The 18,357-nt window shown below is 48.6% G+C and overlaps 1 protein-coding gene across 3 annotated transcripts in view; it reads left to right on the top strand.

Moving 5' to 3' along the window:
• Positions 1-15,107: 15,107 nt before the first annotated feature.
• Positions 15,108-18,357, top strand: part of PRDM5 (PR/SET domain 5) — a 52,686-nt gene continuing 49,436 nt past the window's right edge. For 2 of the 3 annotated variants that reach the window (XM_036233440.1, XM_036233439.1), the window contains exon 1: positions 15,111-15,319. In XM_036233440.1, the coding sequence (XP_036089333.1) occupies positions 15,227-15,319 (93 nt within the window). In that variant the 5' untranslated portion in view covers positions 15,111-15,226. Of the gene's footprint in view, positions 15,320-18,357 lie in introns of all 3 variants that reach the window. The other variant, XM_036233441.1, reaches the window with a different exon arrangement.

The raw sequence follows: 18,357 nt of genomic DNA, 5'->3' as shown, positions 1-18,357 counted from the left end.
ACGGCTACGGCTCCCAGCATCGGGAGCTCTGTGCAATTTCAGTTCTCGCATTTTCTTCTCTGCTCAGTTTTGTTCAGCCTCGGGCTGACACAGACTTGCTAAGAATTGGAATAACCTCTGATCACTGCACACCATCCTCGAAGTTATTGAGCGGGGACTATTACCATTTCTGTCAGAGAACTAGCTTTCCAATCTCATTTTAAAATGTTCTCCAGCCATCCAGCCGTCCACCCCTCAAACGTTAGTGGGCACCTCTATGTTTAAGCCACTGTGTGTCAGGTGGGTATAGATTATACCATAATGTAGGAGACATCTGAAGAGAACATAATTCTTAGTTTACGAGCTCGAGGAAAAAAATTAAAAATTGTATTTCTTTTTCCTTAAAGCCTTCATCCCCTCAAGCCAAAAGATAATTCAGCTTCAGCCATTGCTAGCTACTACATGGAGGGGAAGTCGGAGAGAACGTCTTAATGCGTGTTATTACATGGCCTGACAGAGTTTTCGTAACCAACCTCGTATCATTTTTTGGCACTCTGTATACAGAATGCTCCAATACCAAATTCGGTGGTTGTCCCATGGAGCTCCATGAAGTACAGGAGATAAAGTACAGGAGATAGCAAACCAAGAGAGTGAAGATTCGATCACGAACCACTGCATGACACACTGCATGTTTGCCATTCACTGGGCACAGCGACCACAAAGCTGAAACAAACACCCCTCCGAGAACCCAGGGCTGCATCCTCGTCACTGATGGCGCTTCGGTCATCCGTTATTAAAATCTTTCCCCAACACTTCCATGCGCCTCTTGCAATTGAAGCGAATGAAAATGTTTAAAGGATTCTCAAATCCTTGGAGTCTCAGCTCCTTAAAACCTGACATAATCACAATGGCTCTGACCACTTCCCGACTATGTAAAATAAAAGTAAATTTACGGACAGAAAACATGCATCCACCTACAATTTTCCTAATGATATGTAGTTATTATTTTATTCCTTACATATTTCTGAATTTTCCACGTGTTCTATAATAAACATTTATTCAGGAAAAAAATAGCTAAACTAGATTAGATATATTTAATTACTTTTAAAAAGGAGAAAGCACCTTGAATAAAATGGGCTCTTATTCAGACTTTCCAAAGGGCCATTCTTAGGAAGTGGTGTTAATTGGAGCTTAAAGGCAGGAACCTGGCTTTCTTGGGACCTACTCCCAGAAGCGGCATTAATGCATTCAGTAGCCTTAAGCTCTTGCCTCAGCCTTTCAGCTCACCCTTTGTAAAGAGAGGATAATAGCCCTTCTTGGGGAATTACAATGGTAAATTCGCTTAGGTTTGTAAAGTGTTTTAAAGATGAGTTCCTGTATTAAATTGCTTTGTGATTTTTGGTATGATTGGAAAGAAATAATGAGGATGGTAATTAACCGAGAGTTGATATTCTTTTGGTAAAAGAAAATAGAACTTAATGTGTAGACTAACTAACGGCTCGGATGGAGAATGTTCCTCTCACCAGGACCCACACAGCTGGTTCTTTAAAAAAAAAAAAGTGTTTAAATATGTTTTTGAGGCTGAATGGGAATTGGGGACTCTCAGATGAAAGACAATATTTTTTTTTTTTTTGCAATATTAAATAACATATGGATAGGATGGAGGAAAAATCCTAGAAAATCGAGGAATGATTTTAATGTAAGCCTCTTCCACACAAGGCAGCAAACCGACAGTGTAATGTCATTTAAGTAAGTGTCTTTCTGCAGATCGAAAATAAAGTTCTCCAAACATGACTCGACCTCAATTTCACTTAGCGAAAGTGATGGTATTCTTGTAATTTCCGAATTTTAAAATCATGTACATTTTACATTTTACAAAGTTTTAATTAGCAAAGAAATTCAGCCTCGAAACTTTCTTCGGCAAGTTAAGTATATCGTTAATTACGAACTAGAAAAACAGATTTGGATGGTGATTTTTAAATGTCTAGTCGATATCTTTTACGGATGCTGTGATTTGTGTAATTTGATATTGAAATAAGACACATTTATTAAAAATCAAGCTATTTGAATAAGCGTCTATGCGATTTTACACCTACAGTCCTTCAAATCGAGGGTAGTTTTAGACCAAAAAAGTCAATATGCACGTACTTGGTTAGTAAAACTGAACATTGAGTTGTATATTTGTGCACGTGAGAGTGTATATTTTACATTTTACGAACTTCTTTGAATCCAGGTGACTTAATAAAGGCGGCCTGAGGGAATGCTGGCACCTTGGCGGCCAGCTGAGGCAGAGGACAGAACCCCGCTTGTGTGGAGTTTGGCAAGGACGCACCTCTCGGTTTCCCCTGTGAAGGCAGAGAGCAGGGGTGGGGGGCTGGGGCAGGATGTGCCAGGCGGGCACGACTCAGGCAGAGCAGCCCTGGGACGCACGTGAGGCCCGGGGTGAGGCCCACGCTGTCTGCTGGGGGAACCCACTGACTTCCGTACTGGTTTCATCTACTTTCTGTGGCACCTCAAAATTCCTAGGGAGGTTTATTTTGAGAATCTGACTGTTTGACTATGAATGCAGGATTTCCTTTTCCTAAGAAAACACTGTCGATCTGTCCAGCGTTCGGCAAGAGCTTCACATCACTTCCTGAATGGGACATCAGAATTTGCCAGCACCTCCCCAAAGGTCGAGGGCTGTAGGAACACAGCAGGAGTGTCGGCTGGGTTTCTCTAGGTTTAGAACTTAATGTGGATTTATTAAATCCACGAGCTCAAAGATGGGCTTCAGCAATTTAGAATAGAGATGAAAGACAGAAGTTATATTATTCTGACAATAACTTTATTAAAAAATCCATCAATGTTAACATTTATTACATGAGAAATGTACTTGATGCAGTGTGTTTGGTTTAAATCCTTTCTCGAATCTTTATTACCAGATTAGCTCCACAAAGATATTGCATTTTACAAATTCCAAGAGATTAAAAGGAGGCCATCAGACCGGAGAAAGAAATGCAATATAACTTGACACTTGTTTTTCCTAGAGGATCAGATTTTCAAAGGGATCTTTTTGGCTAAGTATCATTAGGTTAGGCTTAATATCAGGGTCCATATTACCAGCCACATTATTACGGCCTGAAAGAGTTAATATCTTTGAAACGCAAATAGTTTAGTGCCTTTTTATTGGCAGGGCCTGACAAATGGTCCCCGATGTGCTTTAAAATCTTATTATATTGTTCTCACCGCATTCTTTTGAGACAGGTGATTATGGCCAACTGTCAATTATACTTACGCGATGGACGGGGAGGCAGGCGGGAAACCGAGGTTCTGCGCGACATGGCAGCCCTGGCGAACTGATACGACGAGCGAAAAAATCGAAATCGAGACATAAAAACTCCCTGATTCCAGCAATGTGCCAGAGTTATTAATTTTTTGAACCCAAGGGTATCTTAGAGGCGAGCGAGCCCAAGTCCCTCGCTCGGCCACCGAGGGCACGGAGCCGCAGAGAGGTCTGCAGCGCACAGGAGGCTCGACTAGGACCCGCCGGTCCCCAGCCCAGGCTCCTCCCTCACTTCCCAAGCTGAGGGAGAGAATGGACCGTCACCAAAGTCCCGGGAAACCGCAAGTAACGCAGACGAGACAGATGAGTGCATCTGATGCTGAGATGAGACAAAGATCAGGGAGAGCATCGAAGAGGAGGTAGGGCGTGTGCATGCGTGTGTGCGCGTGTGCGTGTGAGCGCGTGTGCGTGTGATTCTGTCTGTGTTGCTTTAATTTGGGGGTTTGAGGATAAACAGAACTGGTAGGTAGAGCGGTGAGGGGAATTGCGGCCAGCGGGAGCCCCCCGGGGGGAGGCGTGGGAGCACCAGGTATGCTTGGAAAAGGGGCGGGATCAGTCTGATTGATTGACGGGTAGGGTTCCTGTGGAGGTTTTGCAGTAAAGGAACCTGGAAAGGCTGCAGAGGCCACGCTGTCCAGACTCAGAGCTCGGGGAAGGAGCGAGCGCCAGGCTGCATGGTGGGTGACATCAGGCCTCGCTGGTTGGGGGGGCTTGTCTGATTTGGGGCCCCGGTGCCCCGCCCATCAGGACTCATCACTCTCGTCCCTGGCAGGAGGTGGGCGCTGACAGGTACGCCTCGGATGTGATCGTAACGGCATCTGGGGACCGCCTCATTTTCTGCTCACTTTTGATTCCTCCAACCTTGCTGTCTGAGTGAATGCGCGTGTGCTTACACACACACGTGCGAGAAGCCCCCAAATGTTTCACATTCGTTCAAAAAGGGCCAGTCTGCTCGAGCTGACCTCATGCTCCTTGGAGCACCGGAATGCCCTGAAAACCACCACAGGAAAGCGAACTGCAATTCTTAGGGCTACATGTTTTTGACACAGAGGTAGAAGGTTCCCGAAGGGGACTGTATCTACTTCCCCCTGTCCATCTCTAACGGGAACGGATTAAGATCCGTTTGACACTGTGCGAATACTCACTGACAGCCATTTTTATTACATGCGCATTAAGGGCTTTTGCGATTTCAATGCACAAATTTCATGCTTAGCGTACCGTCCTTGCAAGCCATGCAGACCACGTGGCAGTTGGTGCAGAATGGCGGAGCCTTATTTTTTTTTTTATCTGTGTAGGGTTATCACAAGATGAGGTGCTAACAACTTTATGGTACCTTTAGTCGCTGTGTGAGGAAAATGACTCATTTCTGAGCCAAAGATTAATCAACTCGAGGTAAAGCAATGACGTTTATTCTTTAAAAATTACTACTTGGTCCTGCCTCCCACCTCCCTAACCCCAAGTGGTCAAAGATTTCACGAATATATTATTTCATTCTCATCTTTTTCCAGACTATTATTGTTATTTTTTTTAAAGAAAATATACGGATCAACTTAAACCAAAAAATTTAATCTTGCCCCAATAATTGCATTTGAACATACAGTTCTTAAGGCCAAATATTTTTCTAGGCGTCTTCTCTCCATCGTGACTTGTGCACTGGTACGCGATGTTTTTAAGGATCACGTTAGAGTTACGTGCCTCGAGTACTTGCATCTAATTCAAATTAAAATAGTTCACGAATAACTGAGAATCGATTTGGTCCCAAATGTTTATCTCTAAGTTACAGATGTTTTCTTTCTTCATTTTTTTTTCTGCCTTAAGTGTATTAGATTGCTTTTTAACTTTACAATCGGAGTTAAATAAATCAACGATTCCATTGGGGAAATTGTGGACTTTCACCGGCGGCAGGCTTCACTGCGTCAGTGAATTTATGTTTATTCTGTAGTAAAACAGTAATGCATGGCCCTGGCCTGAATTCACAGCTAGAATGTGATCTGTTTAATTGGGCAAGGTCAGCCTGAGGTCCTTCTGTCCTGCACAAAACGGCTCTCTGGCAGCGTATGGTTCTAACAGACCTCAGAGAGTGAGTTACGGTTCCGTGCTCGAACTGGGAATAGCCACAAGATTGTTGGGAAAGTAATACCCCAACTGGGGGCACTTTATCTTTTTACAATGGGATATTTCATTTTACTGGCCTAGGACTATTTGTCAAAGAGGCAAAAAAAAAAAAAAAAAAAAAAGGGCTTTTTCGAAATGGTCCTTCGCTCTTGTTTTCCAAGGTAATTAGTGTAAGAATGCCTCAGTTTCTTCGGGTGGAAGTGATTTAAAACCGTCAGAGGAGTTTCAAAGAAAGTCAGTTAAGGCTATATTCAGGCGAACGAATCATGCTTGTGTCGGGGGCTTGGGTTCTCTCCCATGCTCTGGGTCAAGTGTTTCTCGGATAGACTGAATGTAGAACGTGAACTTACAGATTAGGCACACCCTCGCAAAAAGGCTTTAAGCACCCATTGTGCAAGCTTCGTTCTCATTGACTAGAAAGAGACAAGAACTGATGTTTTCCGGAGCACCCGCTGTGAACAGACACAGCACTCCATGTTACAGGTGCTAACATATTCTTTCTCTGTATCTCTCTCTCTCTCTCTCTGTATTTTACAAATACGCGTATGTATATATCCCCGTTTAGTTAAAGAGGAAACTGATGTACAGACATCAAATAATTTTTCGATGTAGAACTGGAAGCTAACGCATGATCTTCCTGGCTCCAGAATCCACCCTCTTTCTCTTTCATTTTTATTTTTTTAAGTTATATGAGTCATAAAAAACCCTTTCTTCTTGTAAAAATCTAGAATATTCTGGCTAAAGCAAAAGCCTCTGTAAAAGCCACCTTTGATCCTGGTCCCTCCTCCCTCCTCTGAGATATACAGATTGTATGCATTTAATGTGCATTTTTCAGATCTTTAAAATCTTTTACTTACGTAAGAGAGCTAGACGAGGAGGCCATTAGACGGCGGCGGCTCCAACCCACTGGCAGGCTGCGTGAGCAAACCGCAGTCTGCGCCTGTAGACGCATCCAGGCCATGAACTCAAAGTGCTAAGGCCAAGAGATCACAAGCGGCCCACTAGGCTTGGACTCGAGCCGCAGCTCATTTCCTCGCCTGGCTTCTGCCTTCGCTGGGTCGGTCTCTCCCCAGCTGCGACCGGTGGAACGCTCCCACCCACTTCCGGTTTGGTGCTGCCTAATGTGAACCAACTTTCGCTCAAACTCCTAAACATTTTTAATATGCCTCGGGTTATCTTTTAACACCACCTGCAGACTTGTGAGCTACTGGGGTGTCCCAGGAAGTCCCTTCCTTGTCACTGAAATTGTGGGAGAGGAAAAATAAGTTTTCCTCTGCCCTTCTGAATTCTTGGCTGAGACCCCCCAAAATAAAAGATAGATTAAGGAGAGAGAGAGAGAGAGAGAGAGAGAGAGAGAGAGAGAGAGAGAGAAAACAAGTGTATTCACATGTATACCTCGCGTACACAGGGGAGACAACCAGGAAGACCGAATAACTCTCCAGCTGGCCCAAGCGTCCCCCTTAAATGCCACCGTCAGCTGAAGACAAAAGGAGAATGCTCTCGGAGGGAGAAGCCAGTTACGGGAGGAGCCCAGGGAAAGCGTGGTGAAGAGGAAGGTTTGCGATGCACATTCGAGTCGCCTTCTCCGCTAGCAAGTCTCTCGTGGCTTGGAGCTGCCCTTCTCTTGCGAGCGGAGGCGCCCTTTACGGATATAAGTCTCCTCTGCAGGCGCGTGACTTGTGTCAGAGCTTCTCGTGTCTTGTTTGTCAACAATCATCAGCTCGAACTGATTCTTTATGCCGGAAGGGCATGTTTGGGGGCGGCACATTCTGCTGCCCCGCAGGAGCAAAACGTGAAAGGCAGCTGTGGACCGTCGAGAAGCCGTTGTCGTAAGACGCCGGAGGAATGGCGCGAGGTGGGCGGCGATCGCCGTGAGCCTTCGGTCTGCGCCGCCTGCCAGCGGGCCGCGTGCGCGGCCGCTCCGGGAGGGCGCGGCTCAGCCCGGAGGGCGCCACGCGGCCGCGCCAGGCCCGCAGAGGGGCGCGATGCGTGACCGCCTCCCCGTCTCTGCCGCGCCATCCTTGAGGCCAGCTGCTGGATAAGTAAAGATGGCACACGCGAGGCGCGGTATCCGCCTTCGAAGACCCTGAAATCTAATTAGGTGGATACCACACCCCCCCCCCCCAACAATGTAAGCTGGTGACTGTCACGTGCCACACGAACGAACAGCCGACAACAACGACGGCTACGTGAAAACACGAAAGCAGCAGGCATCGCTTCCGAGTGCGGCGATCGGAAATGGCTTTGCGGAAAAGACGGGGCCGTGCAGGAGGGTGACGGCAAGTCAGAAACCGATGAGGGCGACGTCCTGGCGGCGGGGAACGTGCCAGCACAGCGCGGAGCCGGGCGTGAACGAGGCGGGGGGCGCGCGAGTGAGTGGCTGATGGAACGGGGGGCTCCAGACGCAGAGCGGGGGGGTGCGGGGAGCCGGTCGCGCAAGGCCTTTTGACTGCGGGACGAGGATTTCTGAAGCCCCGGCTGGTGTGTGGCCGCGCTCAGGCTGCTGGAGGACGGCAGCGAGGTCCGCCGTGCGGCCGGGCGAGGAGAAGCCGGGGTAGGGGCGCCGCACACACACTGTGGTGGTCAGGCGAGGGGCTGCACCGTGAGGAGCGCCAGCGACGGGGCCGGAGGCGCGACAGGCATCGCATGCGTCTGAGCCGAGGGCCCCTGGCCGCCCGGCCGGCCGTGTTCCAAGGGCAGATGCCGAGGGGGCCGGACTCGCCCCGCAATGAGGAACCCAGAGCGATGAACGACGCTGGAGCTGTGTCAACAAAGGGTTGAACGTAAACTCCTGGCTCATGGGTTCAGTGGGGAAAAAAAAAAATAAAGCCAGTTTTTCTTTTAGTTCGGTTTAGTTACTTACTATTTGTCTCTTGTCTCTTCTTAGAGCCAATGGTAGAATCATACGATTGCAACTAAGTATATTAGATAGGTCAAAAAGACTCTTAATATAGGCAAGATAGCTCTTTCAGATTTTACATCAGAGCTGATTGTCGTATGGAATATTATTAGATTAGGAAATATTTATTCTTTGAAAAAAGTGATATCGGTATGAATAGTTTTGAATAAATAAGGCACCCTATTGGATGTGTTCTTTAAAATAAGTTAAAACTCTACAAAGCTAGTTGAAGTAACAACTTTTTTTAAATTGAATTTTGCTATATGATGGTTTTTAACGTCTTTCTTTTAAAAGTTTCACAGCTGCTATCTAATCATAAGCATAAGAAGAATTTTGCTTCTCCTACAATCATTTTTAATTTCATGGGCCAAATTCTCCCCCTCGGATATATTTTTTTATAACTCCCACTGAAGTAGAAATCTAGTTAAACTACGTGGGGGCAAATATTAGAATTGCATTTGCAAAGATATTGACTTTTCCTGATTCACGTTTTATTGAGAAATTGGACATTTCAATTGGCTGGGATTACCTGTAATAAAGTATTTGAACTTGACGCCATTTAAGACGTGTTGGGAAAAAGAAGAAAAATAGTGTTTTACTGCAAGTTGCCACTTTTCAAATTTTTGACTTATATTTCCCGTGGAAAGAAAATGTAAAACCGGAGAATTAAACACCTCCACATTTTCCCCGACGGGGCTGAAAGTTAAAAGCATTACGACGGCATGAGTAAGATATTCTTTACGGCTGTAATAACGCCGAGCTGCAGGAGGGAAGAGGGACAGGACGCAGAGGGGGGAAGGAAGGAAATCCATGTGAATCGTGCGGATGCCGCGCCCGGGAAGCCGGAGCCAACGACCCGGAACCATCTTTCCGCCTCTACATTCTCCTCGCGACAACTCTGGCGAAGAGGTCAAACCGTCCTATTTTTGGGGGTGTTGACGTTAACGACCTTTTCGAAACATTAGAGTAATGGAGTGTATGAACCCTGACGAAATTCAGTCCCGTGTAGATGCAGTTGTGCAGGGGACATGCCGATTGTGCGTTGTCCACTTTGGGCGTCGGACTTACGATAGCAAAGCGCAGGCAGAGGTCATTCGTTCACTTCTGCTGTTGACGCTTACTTAACTTTGGAGGAACGTTTTTAGTACCGAGTGGAAGGTTTGTTTCAGATGACGTGTGTCTAAGTATCATCGTCTCAGTGAGGACCTCTGCAGCTTAGTCCTTGTACCAGCCTAGAATTCGCTGTGTCCGACTCACCTCGTCTACGACAGGAGCTGCGTTCCAGTCCCGGCCCCTGGCCTAGTGCGTGAAGAGTCAGCTCTGGCCCTCGCGACCCCTCTTCGGCGTCTGCCGGGTTTAGTATGTTCCTCAAAACGGTTCTTGCAGGAAGCCCGCTGCCCAGTCTCTGCGGTGCTTACGCACCTGCTCAGAACGCGAACGCCACGGTGTTAGCACGGTGCCGAGGAAAGGCCCCGCGCGCTTCCTCGGAGCTCCGCGACAGGCTGGCTGCGTCCACGCCAGACCACACCTGCTCCGAACCCACGCCCCCCTCCTATTAGAAAAATAAATGCTGTAGCGACAGAAAGGCTGGTAAAACCGCGTTAGGAAGACTTTCCTTCCCCACGAACGCACCCCGCCTCGGAGCTTGTTCTTTGCGCTTTGCACATAGTTAGGAGTTCTGTAAACACTTGTCGCAGGAGTCTACGATGACCTTAAAGCTTTATTTTTTAAAGAGATGCCACACACTCTGAGTTAAAAAGTCGAAGAACTTAGAAAGTTTTAAGTGAATCGAGGGTCTAATCGAGGACTTCGCAGTGACTAAATATGTTTGATGTATTTCTTTTCTCCCCAGCCGGAAGATGCGAGTGATCTGTGAGCCACAGGCTCTAGGTGGCAAGTCCAGGGTCCCACTGGTCTCTGGAGGCATCATTATCCTACAGACGGCGCCAGACAGGCATGAGAGACATCTTCTTGCCCCAACGGCGGGGTGGGCAGGGGCCGCCACGGGCCGCAGTATGACTTCATAGCCTCGCTTTAGTGTAATTACGCCCGGACCCAGCTGGTCTGGTGAAGAAGTTTGAAGTGTGACGATGATCCCTCGTCCTAAGCCATGGTAAGAATGGCCATAAAGCACGTGCATTTTGAACCGATTCTGCACCTGCAGGGTAGGCATCGCCTAATTACAAAGACTTTGGAAACAAAGTAAACCAGTGCTAGGGAACATAATTTTCTCGAACTCGCCTTAGAGGCCAACTAAAAAACAATATTCTTCATGTAGATGCAAAATTATATCAATATGGTACTTGCTTACCATTGGAAATAACAGAGAAATTCTAAAGCTAATGGTCTTCAAACAATGGTAATGTGCTACGATTATGCCCTCAGCATAATGGGATGGAGTTAGGAGCTTTTCCTTCTGATGATGAACTGCTACGTGAAACGTCGAGCTGCCAAACGTACACGGACAGAAGCCGTCAGCAGAGGAGACCCCAGTTCGACGGGGATTTACATCGCTGCTTGTGTACGTGCCCCTTTTTATTGAAAGGTCACTGAAAATCAGCACTTAAGTGTCATATTTACTTGAAATAACGTTTTCCAAGGAAAAATGTTGGTTCTTGCCTCTATGCTAAGTCACTAGTAGCACGTTATAATATTAATAATAATTATTATTTTTACTCTCTAGATAGTTTCAGAGTTTATAGAAAATGCTCACTTAAGATTATTCCTTACTCATTTGGAATAGTGAATTAAGATGGTGCTTTAAAAAAATTATAGTTAACTTCTGTAGTCACCAACAGCATAAATTGTGAGCTTTTGGCACAATAGGAATATTGGTATTGCTTTTGGTTAAGTACTGATTTTTTTTTTTTTTTTTTTTTTTTAGCATGATCATTTCTGTAAATGAACAGTCTGTGGCCAAGCGTAGCTGTGGTTACAAGGAAGCCAAGCCGCGAACTACCTGCCAGATTCAGAGACACGTTCTGGAGAGGCAGGGCCTGACCTTACAGCCCCTCTAGATAGCCTTGGAGAAGCACACGAGGCCGTCTTCTCTTAGACGCAGCCGATGGACTAACCTGGAGCATCTGACCATGACCTTGGCTAATCGAATGTTCCTCCCAGTTTCACAGGAGGAGTTGGAGAGAGAGAGAGCAGGAGAGTTCTATCTGTCCCAGAGCCACTGCTAAGCCTCAAGGGAGGTGTCCCTGGGGAGTGAGCCCGTCGGAGTCAGCTGGATCTAGAATCAAGGGCAGCTGGGATCAGCCAGCCCCGAGCGTGAATTACCCCCACCACGTCGTGGCTGTATGATGTTGCCCAGGATCAATCGCGTCTCTGAGATGGCTCCCTTGTGTGTAAAATGGGGCTGAGAAATCGCACTGAGCAGGGCCGTTATGGTAGGACCGTTAGGGTTTTAAGATAACAGGTCCCAAGAACCCTGCCTGGTTTCTGGACATTGCGAGGCTCAATCCACGTAACTATGATCCTTGTCCCCTCCTCTAGCTTCCTCTTTCTTACCCCAGAGTCAGTGCTCTACGGATGGAGCTGACCCCGGGGTGAGGTGACCGCTGATTCGTACCTCGGCTTTTCTCGTTATAACATTACTCGCTCTGTCTCTACAACTTATAGGTTCCTTCTAATTAGAGGCTGTTACGACTCTTCTCCGGGTCTGCAGAAGAGGCTTGGGTGCCCTCTCTTAACACCAAGAGACTAAGGCAGACTGAGGGCGCAGACTGTCTCAGGTTTCGGGGGCACCTTTCATGCCACTGTGGAATCCTTGTGAAAGAGAGGTGGTTTCGGAGCCAGAATCCAACTCTGAATTTCATTTTCAAGGATTTGTCTCTCTTTTTTTTTTTAGTCACACCAAATGAATCTTTATTCTTTCATGCTCAGGAAACTTGGTTTTATACTCATTTACTACCAAATCCTTCTCACTCTCAGGAAACTAAAGACAAATAAACTTCAGTGTGTTTTTTTTTTTTTCTATTGGGCTTTTTATTCTACCATGCCAGCTGGAAAGAGTTATTAACAATCGAGACGCAATCAAGAGAACTCGACAGTATGCGGGGTAAAATAATTAATACAGAATTATAACTCGAATCTTCCCTGCAATGAAAAAACCAAGCTTGTATCAGTACACGGATTTGAATTCAATAATTACAGTTTGCTTTAGGCATATCAATCACACATATTTCCTCCAAAAGTAATTTAAAAATAAGGAGAAATGTGTTCCGAGTCATTTCTCTACGTCAGGACAGTGCAGTATTTTCTAGAATACATAACTCAGGTGCATGTTAATATTTTAATGCCAATATTTTGATTTTCTTACTTATTTTTTTAAGACTGGGTTTAAACTCTTGATATAAAGCAGACTTTTAATTTCCCACTTTTCAGAGATAATATTGAAAGGTCACTTTCTAGCTTTTAAAGTTTTAAGAGAGGAATCACTGCATCGGCACTCTCTTACAGGCTTCAAAATCAAATTTCCGGTCACTATAGCATTTTGATTTGGCAAACACATATCCGTTTTTTATGTGTTGTCACAGAGATTATTATTAAGAGCTTTTTATTACTGGTTTCCACGTTTTAGGTAGATATTCAGCACAGCCCATCAAAGAGATAAAAAGAACATGGCATGTTTTAATAAAACATACTGTTTGCCTCATAACAAAATCTCTGACAGAGATTCATAAAAGATCTGGAAAGTTTCTCTGCTTATTACTTGCAGACTTATCTTATAAACTTATTTTTTACTGCTTCCTCATTGACAAAGATGTCTGCATTCAGAAAGACAAGCGTTCTCGAGCTGGTGGCCACCGAAAGGCAGGCATGCCACAGCAAGGCTGACCAGTGGAGGGGACCGAGTCAGGCTCAGGCCGGGAGGCACTGCTTTCTCTTTCTAGAAAGAGCAAAAGTGGTGGGAACTTCTGTTCCCAAAGACACCTGGCAGGCCATTTGACGGAGAAGCCAGCGTGGCTTGGGGGCCACAGCTGAAGGATCGAGCTTGACAGAAGACGGCGTCCCCTAGGGAATATGCCCTGGGTCACCCTCCGGATGGTGGTCTGGTTCCAGCTGGGCCCAGCGGCCTGGTCTGGCTGGCGTCCAGCCCTGGAAAAACTACTTAGTCCAGAAGTTTTGAGACACACAAGTGAATTCTAGGCTCATCATCGACTAGTTAGAAAATCTCGGCTTAGCTTCAAAATTGACTTTTGATCAGTAAATATTTATTGAAAACCTACTATGTGATTTGAGGCCATCGAATTTCAAATTCCCCCAAACGCTGTGTTTTCGTACTGATTCGTTTCCCCTGACAGAAAGTTGCATAACATCTTCAGCGGTGAGTCAAAATACAAAAACGCAGAACGATTAAGGCATTCTTCCTCTCGCCCCTGGCAAGGCCTCCCTTAAATATTTCAGAAAGCAGATCACTTTATTCTATTCTTTAAAAATCTCCAAATACTGCTATTATATGATTTTCTTCACAATGCTGTTTTTTAAGTTTTTTTTTCCCCCAAACTTTAATAAAATTCCTCTATTTATGAAATTAGCAACTATTTGTCCCCAGGCTTTTCTTAACCCTAAAGAAACAAGAATCATTTCCACGGTGTTTGTATGTTGTTAAAAACAGGACAGGAGACCAAAATGGAATCACATAGGCTAAGCCCCACAGAGACTACACTTTATTATGGCTTCAGCTCTCCTGAAACCGAATCTTAAACCAGTCCATCGGGATTGTCTGTTCAGCCCCAGAGGTCACCTGCCCGACAAACCCCTGCCATACCCTAAAGGACAGTAACTTTGCAGAAACTTGCTGCCTAGTATAACCTCCTGTTCTGCTCCCTTCTTCCCATAAATGTCTCTCTTTTTGTAAAGTTCCCCTGAGCTCCTCTCTGTCTGCTGCATTAGAAGCTGCCAGGTTCATGGATGGCTGAATAAAGCCAGCCAGATCTTAAAAATGTATTCAAGTTGAATCTTTTTAAAGTGTGGTCTTTACTTTTGACAACATTACCATTCTTATTTTAGGAGTTTATAGCAAACATTAAATATTTAACATCAATGGTTTCCAAGACAAGACCCTGGATAGAAAATCAAGAGGAAGAGCAGAAAGCTCAAGGCTCGCGGCGAAGGATGCCACAGCCTTTAAGGTCCTTAGAGCCTTTAAGGTCCTTCGAGCGCACTGCAGTACCTACCAGCACCATTAAAACCACCGAAGCAGGACGTGGCGTTTTTCCACGGCTGCGAGAGCGGACTCTGTGTCTGGCTGTCCCTCCCAGGCCCCCACGCCCACTGCGGGACCTCTGATCCACAATCTGGCGATCTTCGTGCCCCGGAGGACTGGGGAAGGCTGTATTTTGAGACTTGTGAGACCTTCCCGGGGCGGGCGCCGGGGAAGCACTAGCTTCCACTCCCCTTGAACAGCGCTGAGCCAGCTCTCTGGAGAGTTTGAAACGCCTGGACCCGGCACCTCGCACGGGGCGCCCCTTCCCTCTGAACGTTCAACACCAGGCCCACGGCGCCCAGTTACCTCGGTCCCCGCTCGGAGAGGCGCGGAAGCGCGAAGCTGCGCCCCGGGGAGCGAGGGGCCCGGACTTTGGCCCGGGCGGCCGGGCAGCGAGCCCCGAGCCGGGCCCGCCCGATCCGCGGGCGGGGACAGGGCCGGCGCGGGGGGCCGCCCGGGGGTGCGCGGGGCCGCCCGGGGGTGCGCGACCCCGAGCTCCGACCCGGGCCGATCGGCGCCGGCGGCCCGGGAAGCTCCGGGCCGGGCCGAGGGGGGGCCGGGGCCGGGGCCGGGGCCGGCGCGGGGCGGGGGGCGGGGATTCCGGGCGCGGAGCTCCATTTCCTCCTTCCCGCCGGCCCGGCCCTGGCCGGCACCCCGATGCCCCCGGCCGCGTCCCGGGGCGCCGAGCGCGAGGATGCTGGGCATGTACGTGCCCGACAGGTTCTCCCTGAAGTCGTCCCGCGTGCAGGACGGGATGGGGCTCTACACGGCCCGCAGGGTCACGAAGGTGGGTGACCGGGCGCGGCCCGCGGGGGTGGGGGGGCCGGACTCGGCGGGGCGGCCTGCGCCCCGGCGGCTGCGCCACGTCAGGGCCGGCGGCGCCCCGGGCCCGGCGCCCCCCCCTCCCCGCAACCTCCCCGCAGGAAGTGGGCCTGCGGGGCGCCCCTCCCCGCGCGCGGGCCGGGCCGCGGGGCAGGGGTCCCCCCCCTCCCCGCAGGGGCACCAAGCAACGTGGCCGCGTCGCCTGGCCGGCCCTGCGCGCGGCTCCGCACCGCCTCGGCGTCCCCTGCCCTCCTCCTGGGGTTCTGGGAGGTGCCCCCCCGACCACCTCTGCCCTCGCCTCTGGAGAAGCCTCTGCACTCTCCACCTGCCCAGGTCTCTCCTTCCAGGCTGACCGGGGCAGGGGGCAGGGAGCACGTGGCAGGAGCGGCCTGCAGGCGCTGGGTGCTGAGCAAAGGCCTAGGAGGAGGGCGCCTGAGGCCCTCCAGCTCGGGGGGCCAGCGAGCCCCGCGCCCTGCGCTTTCCCAGGACGTGCACCCTGTGGCATCACAGAGGCGGCGGGGCGGGGGCCAGGCTGCCTGGGCAGGTGCCTGGCGCCCAGCGGCCCTTGGTACCTCACCGACACTAGTGCTGCGAGCGCCCCGCCCCGCCGCGCCCCTGAGAACAGCGCTGACCCTCGGGCAAGAAAAAGGTGCAGAAACAGAGGCGCGGCAAGCTCCAAGTTCCTGCCGACTTCGCGAGTGACGCTTCCAACCCAGGGCTCCTGGCCCCCGCTCGGCTCTTCCCGGCTTCCCAGCGCCCACGCCCAGCCCACCCCCTAAACAGACACCTTTAAAAATGGAGGTTTGGACAAGAGCCGGCTTGTGGAGTAAAGCATGCTGTGAAGAGGGTTGCGGGGTGCCCCAGAGACGGCAGGATGCCCTCCTCTGACAGCGAATCTCTCCTCGTGAAAGTGCCTTGGACGAGGGCCTCAGAGGACTTCATCCCCAACCTGCCCCTCAGCAGCCCCCGGGCGCAACTGGAAAACGCAGGCCCCTCCCCACTTTCAGAGGGGAGTTTGGGAGAATGCGCAGAGGTGCACACCAAGCATAAGGACTTCGTCTAGTTAGAGGTGTCCCGGATAGATGCTTTTGCCCAATGGATAAATGTGAAACTCAACATTTCTTTCAAAGCAGGAGTCGAAATTCTGCTCTTGATTCTTTCTCGCAAGACACGAAAATTCCCAAGTGGATTTTTCTTGCAGGTCTCAGGCCTATATGTAATTACTTAAAAATTAAGCAGACTTCTTAAACACCACTCTGCTTCATGTCATTAAAAGTAATACTGTAAAGTTCTACAAATATCAGAATTATTACAGAATTCCTATTTTTGTCCCTGTATTATTTAGGTTTTTAGAAACAGCTGGCCAGTGTAGTTTCTTTTTATATATTTATTTATTCCAGCTTATTTCCCCTCCGTATTTGATTCTTTGGAAATTTTTATTATTTTGGGGTGAAGAATACACAGCTTCCAAGATGGTATATTACGGCATCTCACTCCTCTTGCCAGACCAAATAGCCACTTATCTATTCCCAGCTCCTGTAACCTCAACGTTTGAAACGCACGTTCATCCACGTCACACCTGGCATGCCTACCTATACTGCAGGTGAAAATGCAGCCGTTCGCAGTGAATCCAAATGACGTGCTCTGAGCGCGTGACCGTTTCCTTACAATCGCGAGGTCATCGTAAGGCTGCTGACCTCTGACCCTGACGTCGGTATCTGCTGCTGCGCTTTCGGCCGAGGACGAAGCCGAAGCTGGGCTCAGGGTTTAGCTGAGCAGTTAGGCTAACGCTGAGAGTCCTCGAGCACCCATGCATCCCCTGCCCGTTTGCACAGTACCTTGACCCTTAAATAGTTCCCTACATGGCCGTGAGTCAAGGGGTCTGGGAAGAGAGTATTTAAGCAGTTAAATCGAGCCCCTGGCTTAAAGACTTTCACGTTCTCCGTTCTGAGCAGATTTCGGACTCTGTCACTTTAGATATATATGGGACATCACCGATGCTTCTTCACAGCTTTAAAACACATATGTTCGTATAACGCTTGTTTAAAAAACGATCGCAGTACAAGCCATCTGTTGATTTCAAAAGCCAAGAATCTAATCCAGACTTGCATGGAGGCTGGGGGATCCTGCTAGGAACTCCACTCCTGCTGTGCTCCCCACATTGATTTAGGGGTTCCTTACCAATGGGACCCCTGAAATCCTTCTGGGCAGCTCTTCCCAGAGCGGGGTCCCGGCGGTGGAACTGCCGAGTTCCTAGACTCCACTTAGTCCTATGAGGCCCTTTCCTGGCCGTTCACCCTTTTTTGCAGACTGGTTGCCTCTCCTTGAGGGGTGGGGCGGTATAAAATCCACACAGAGCCGAGAAGAAAAGAAAAAGGCTTCCTCCTCTTTTGTTGCCATTATGGAAATTAGAAGTTGGACAAGAGGGTCATCTGGTAGCTATTTCTGGATGGGCCCTGAGCTGTTCTCAGGAGAGAGAGTGGATGCGAGTCTGTTGGGAAGCCCTTGAGCTTCAGAGGGGGGCCTGAGGCATTCACAGTGATACACATCGCAATTTGCTAGCGAAAAGGATAATAAAATGGACACTTTTCATGCCATGGGCCAGGCCCTTCACGACCTGTTCTCTCTTGAACACAGTGTAACGAATGCCTGATAAGACGTGGAATTCTAGGCTACAAAGTATTATGCAGATTAAAATGAATGTTAGTTACTCAGAGCTAGAGTAGGCTCCCTTAAACATGGCGGCGGGTCCGGTTCCCAGACGCCCCGCGGATGCCTGAAACCCGGATTTGACCGAACCTTGTACACGCACAGTTTTTTTTTTTTTCTGTACGTACCTATGATAAAGTTTAATTTACAAATTAAGCAATTTCACAGATAGAAGATTTGTTCTTACCGTAGGGTAGATCTCAGCAACCTTAGTACCGGACTCTCCTCCGTACTGAGTGGAGAACTCTCGCCTTTCTCTGGAAGGGGCGTCTGGCTTCTCTTTGGCACGGTCGT

Source organism: Rousettus aegyptiacus, unplaced genomic scaffold (assembly GCF_014176215.1).
Source record: "Rousettus aegyptiacus isolate mRouAeg1 unplaced genomic scaffold, mRouAeg1.p scaffold_m13_p_16, whole genome shotgun sequence".
Classification (NCBI taxonomy): Eukaryota; Metazoa; Chordata; class Mammalia; order Chiroptera; family Pteropodidae; genus Rousettus; species Rousettus aegyptiacus.
This window is presented reverse-complemented; position numbering and strand designations above follow the sequence as displayed.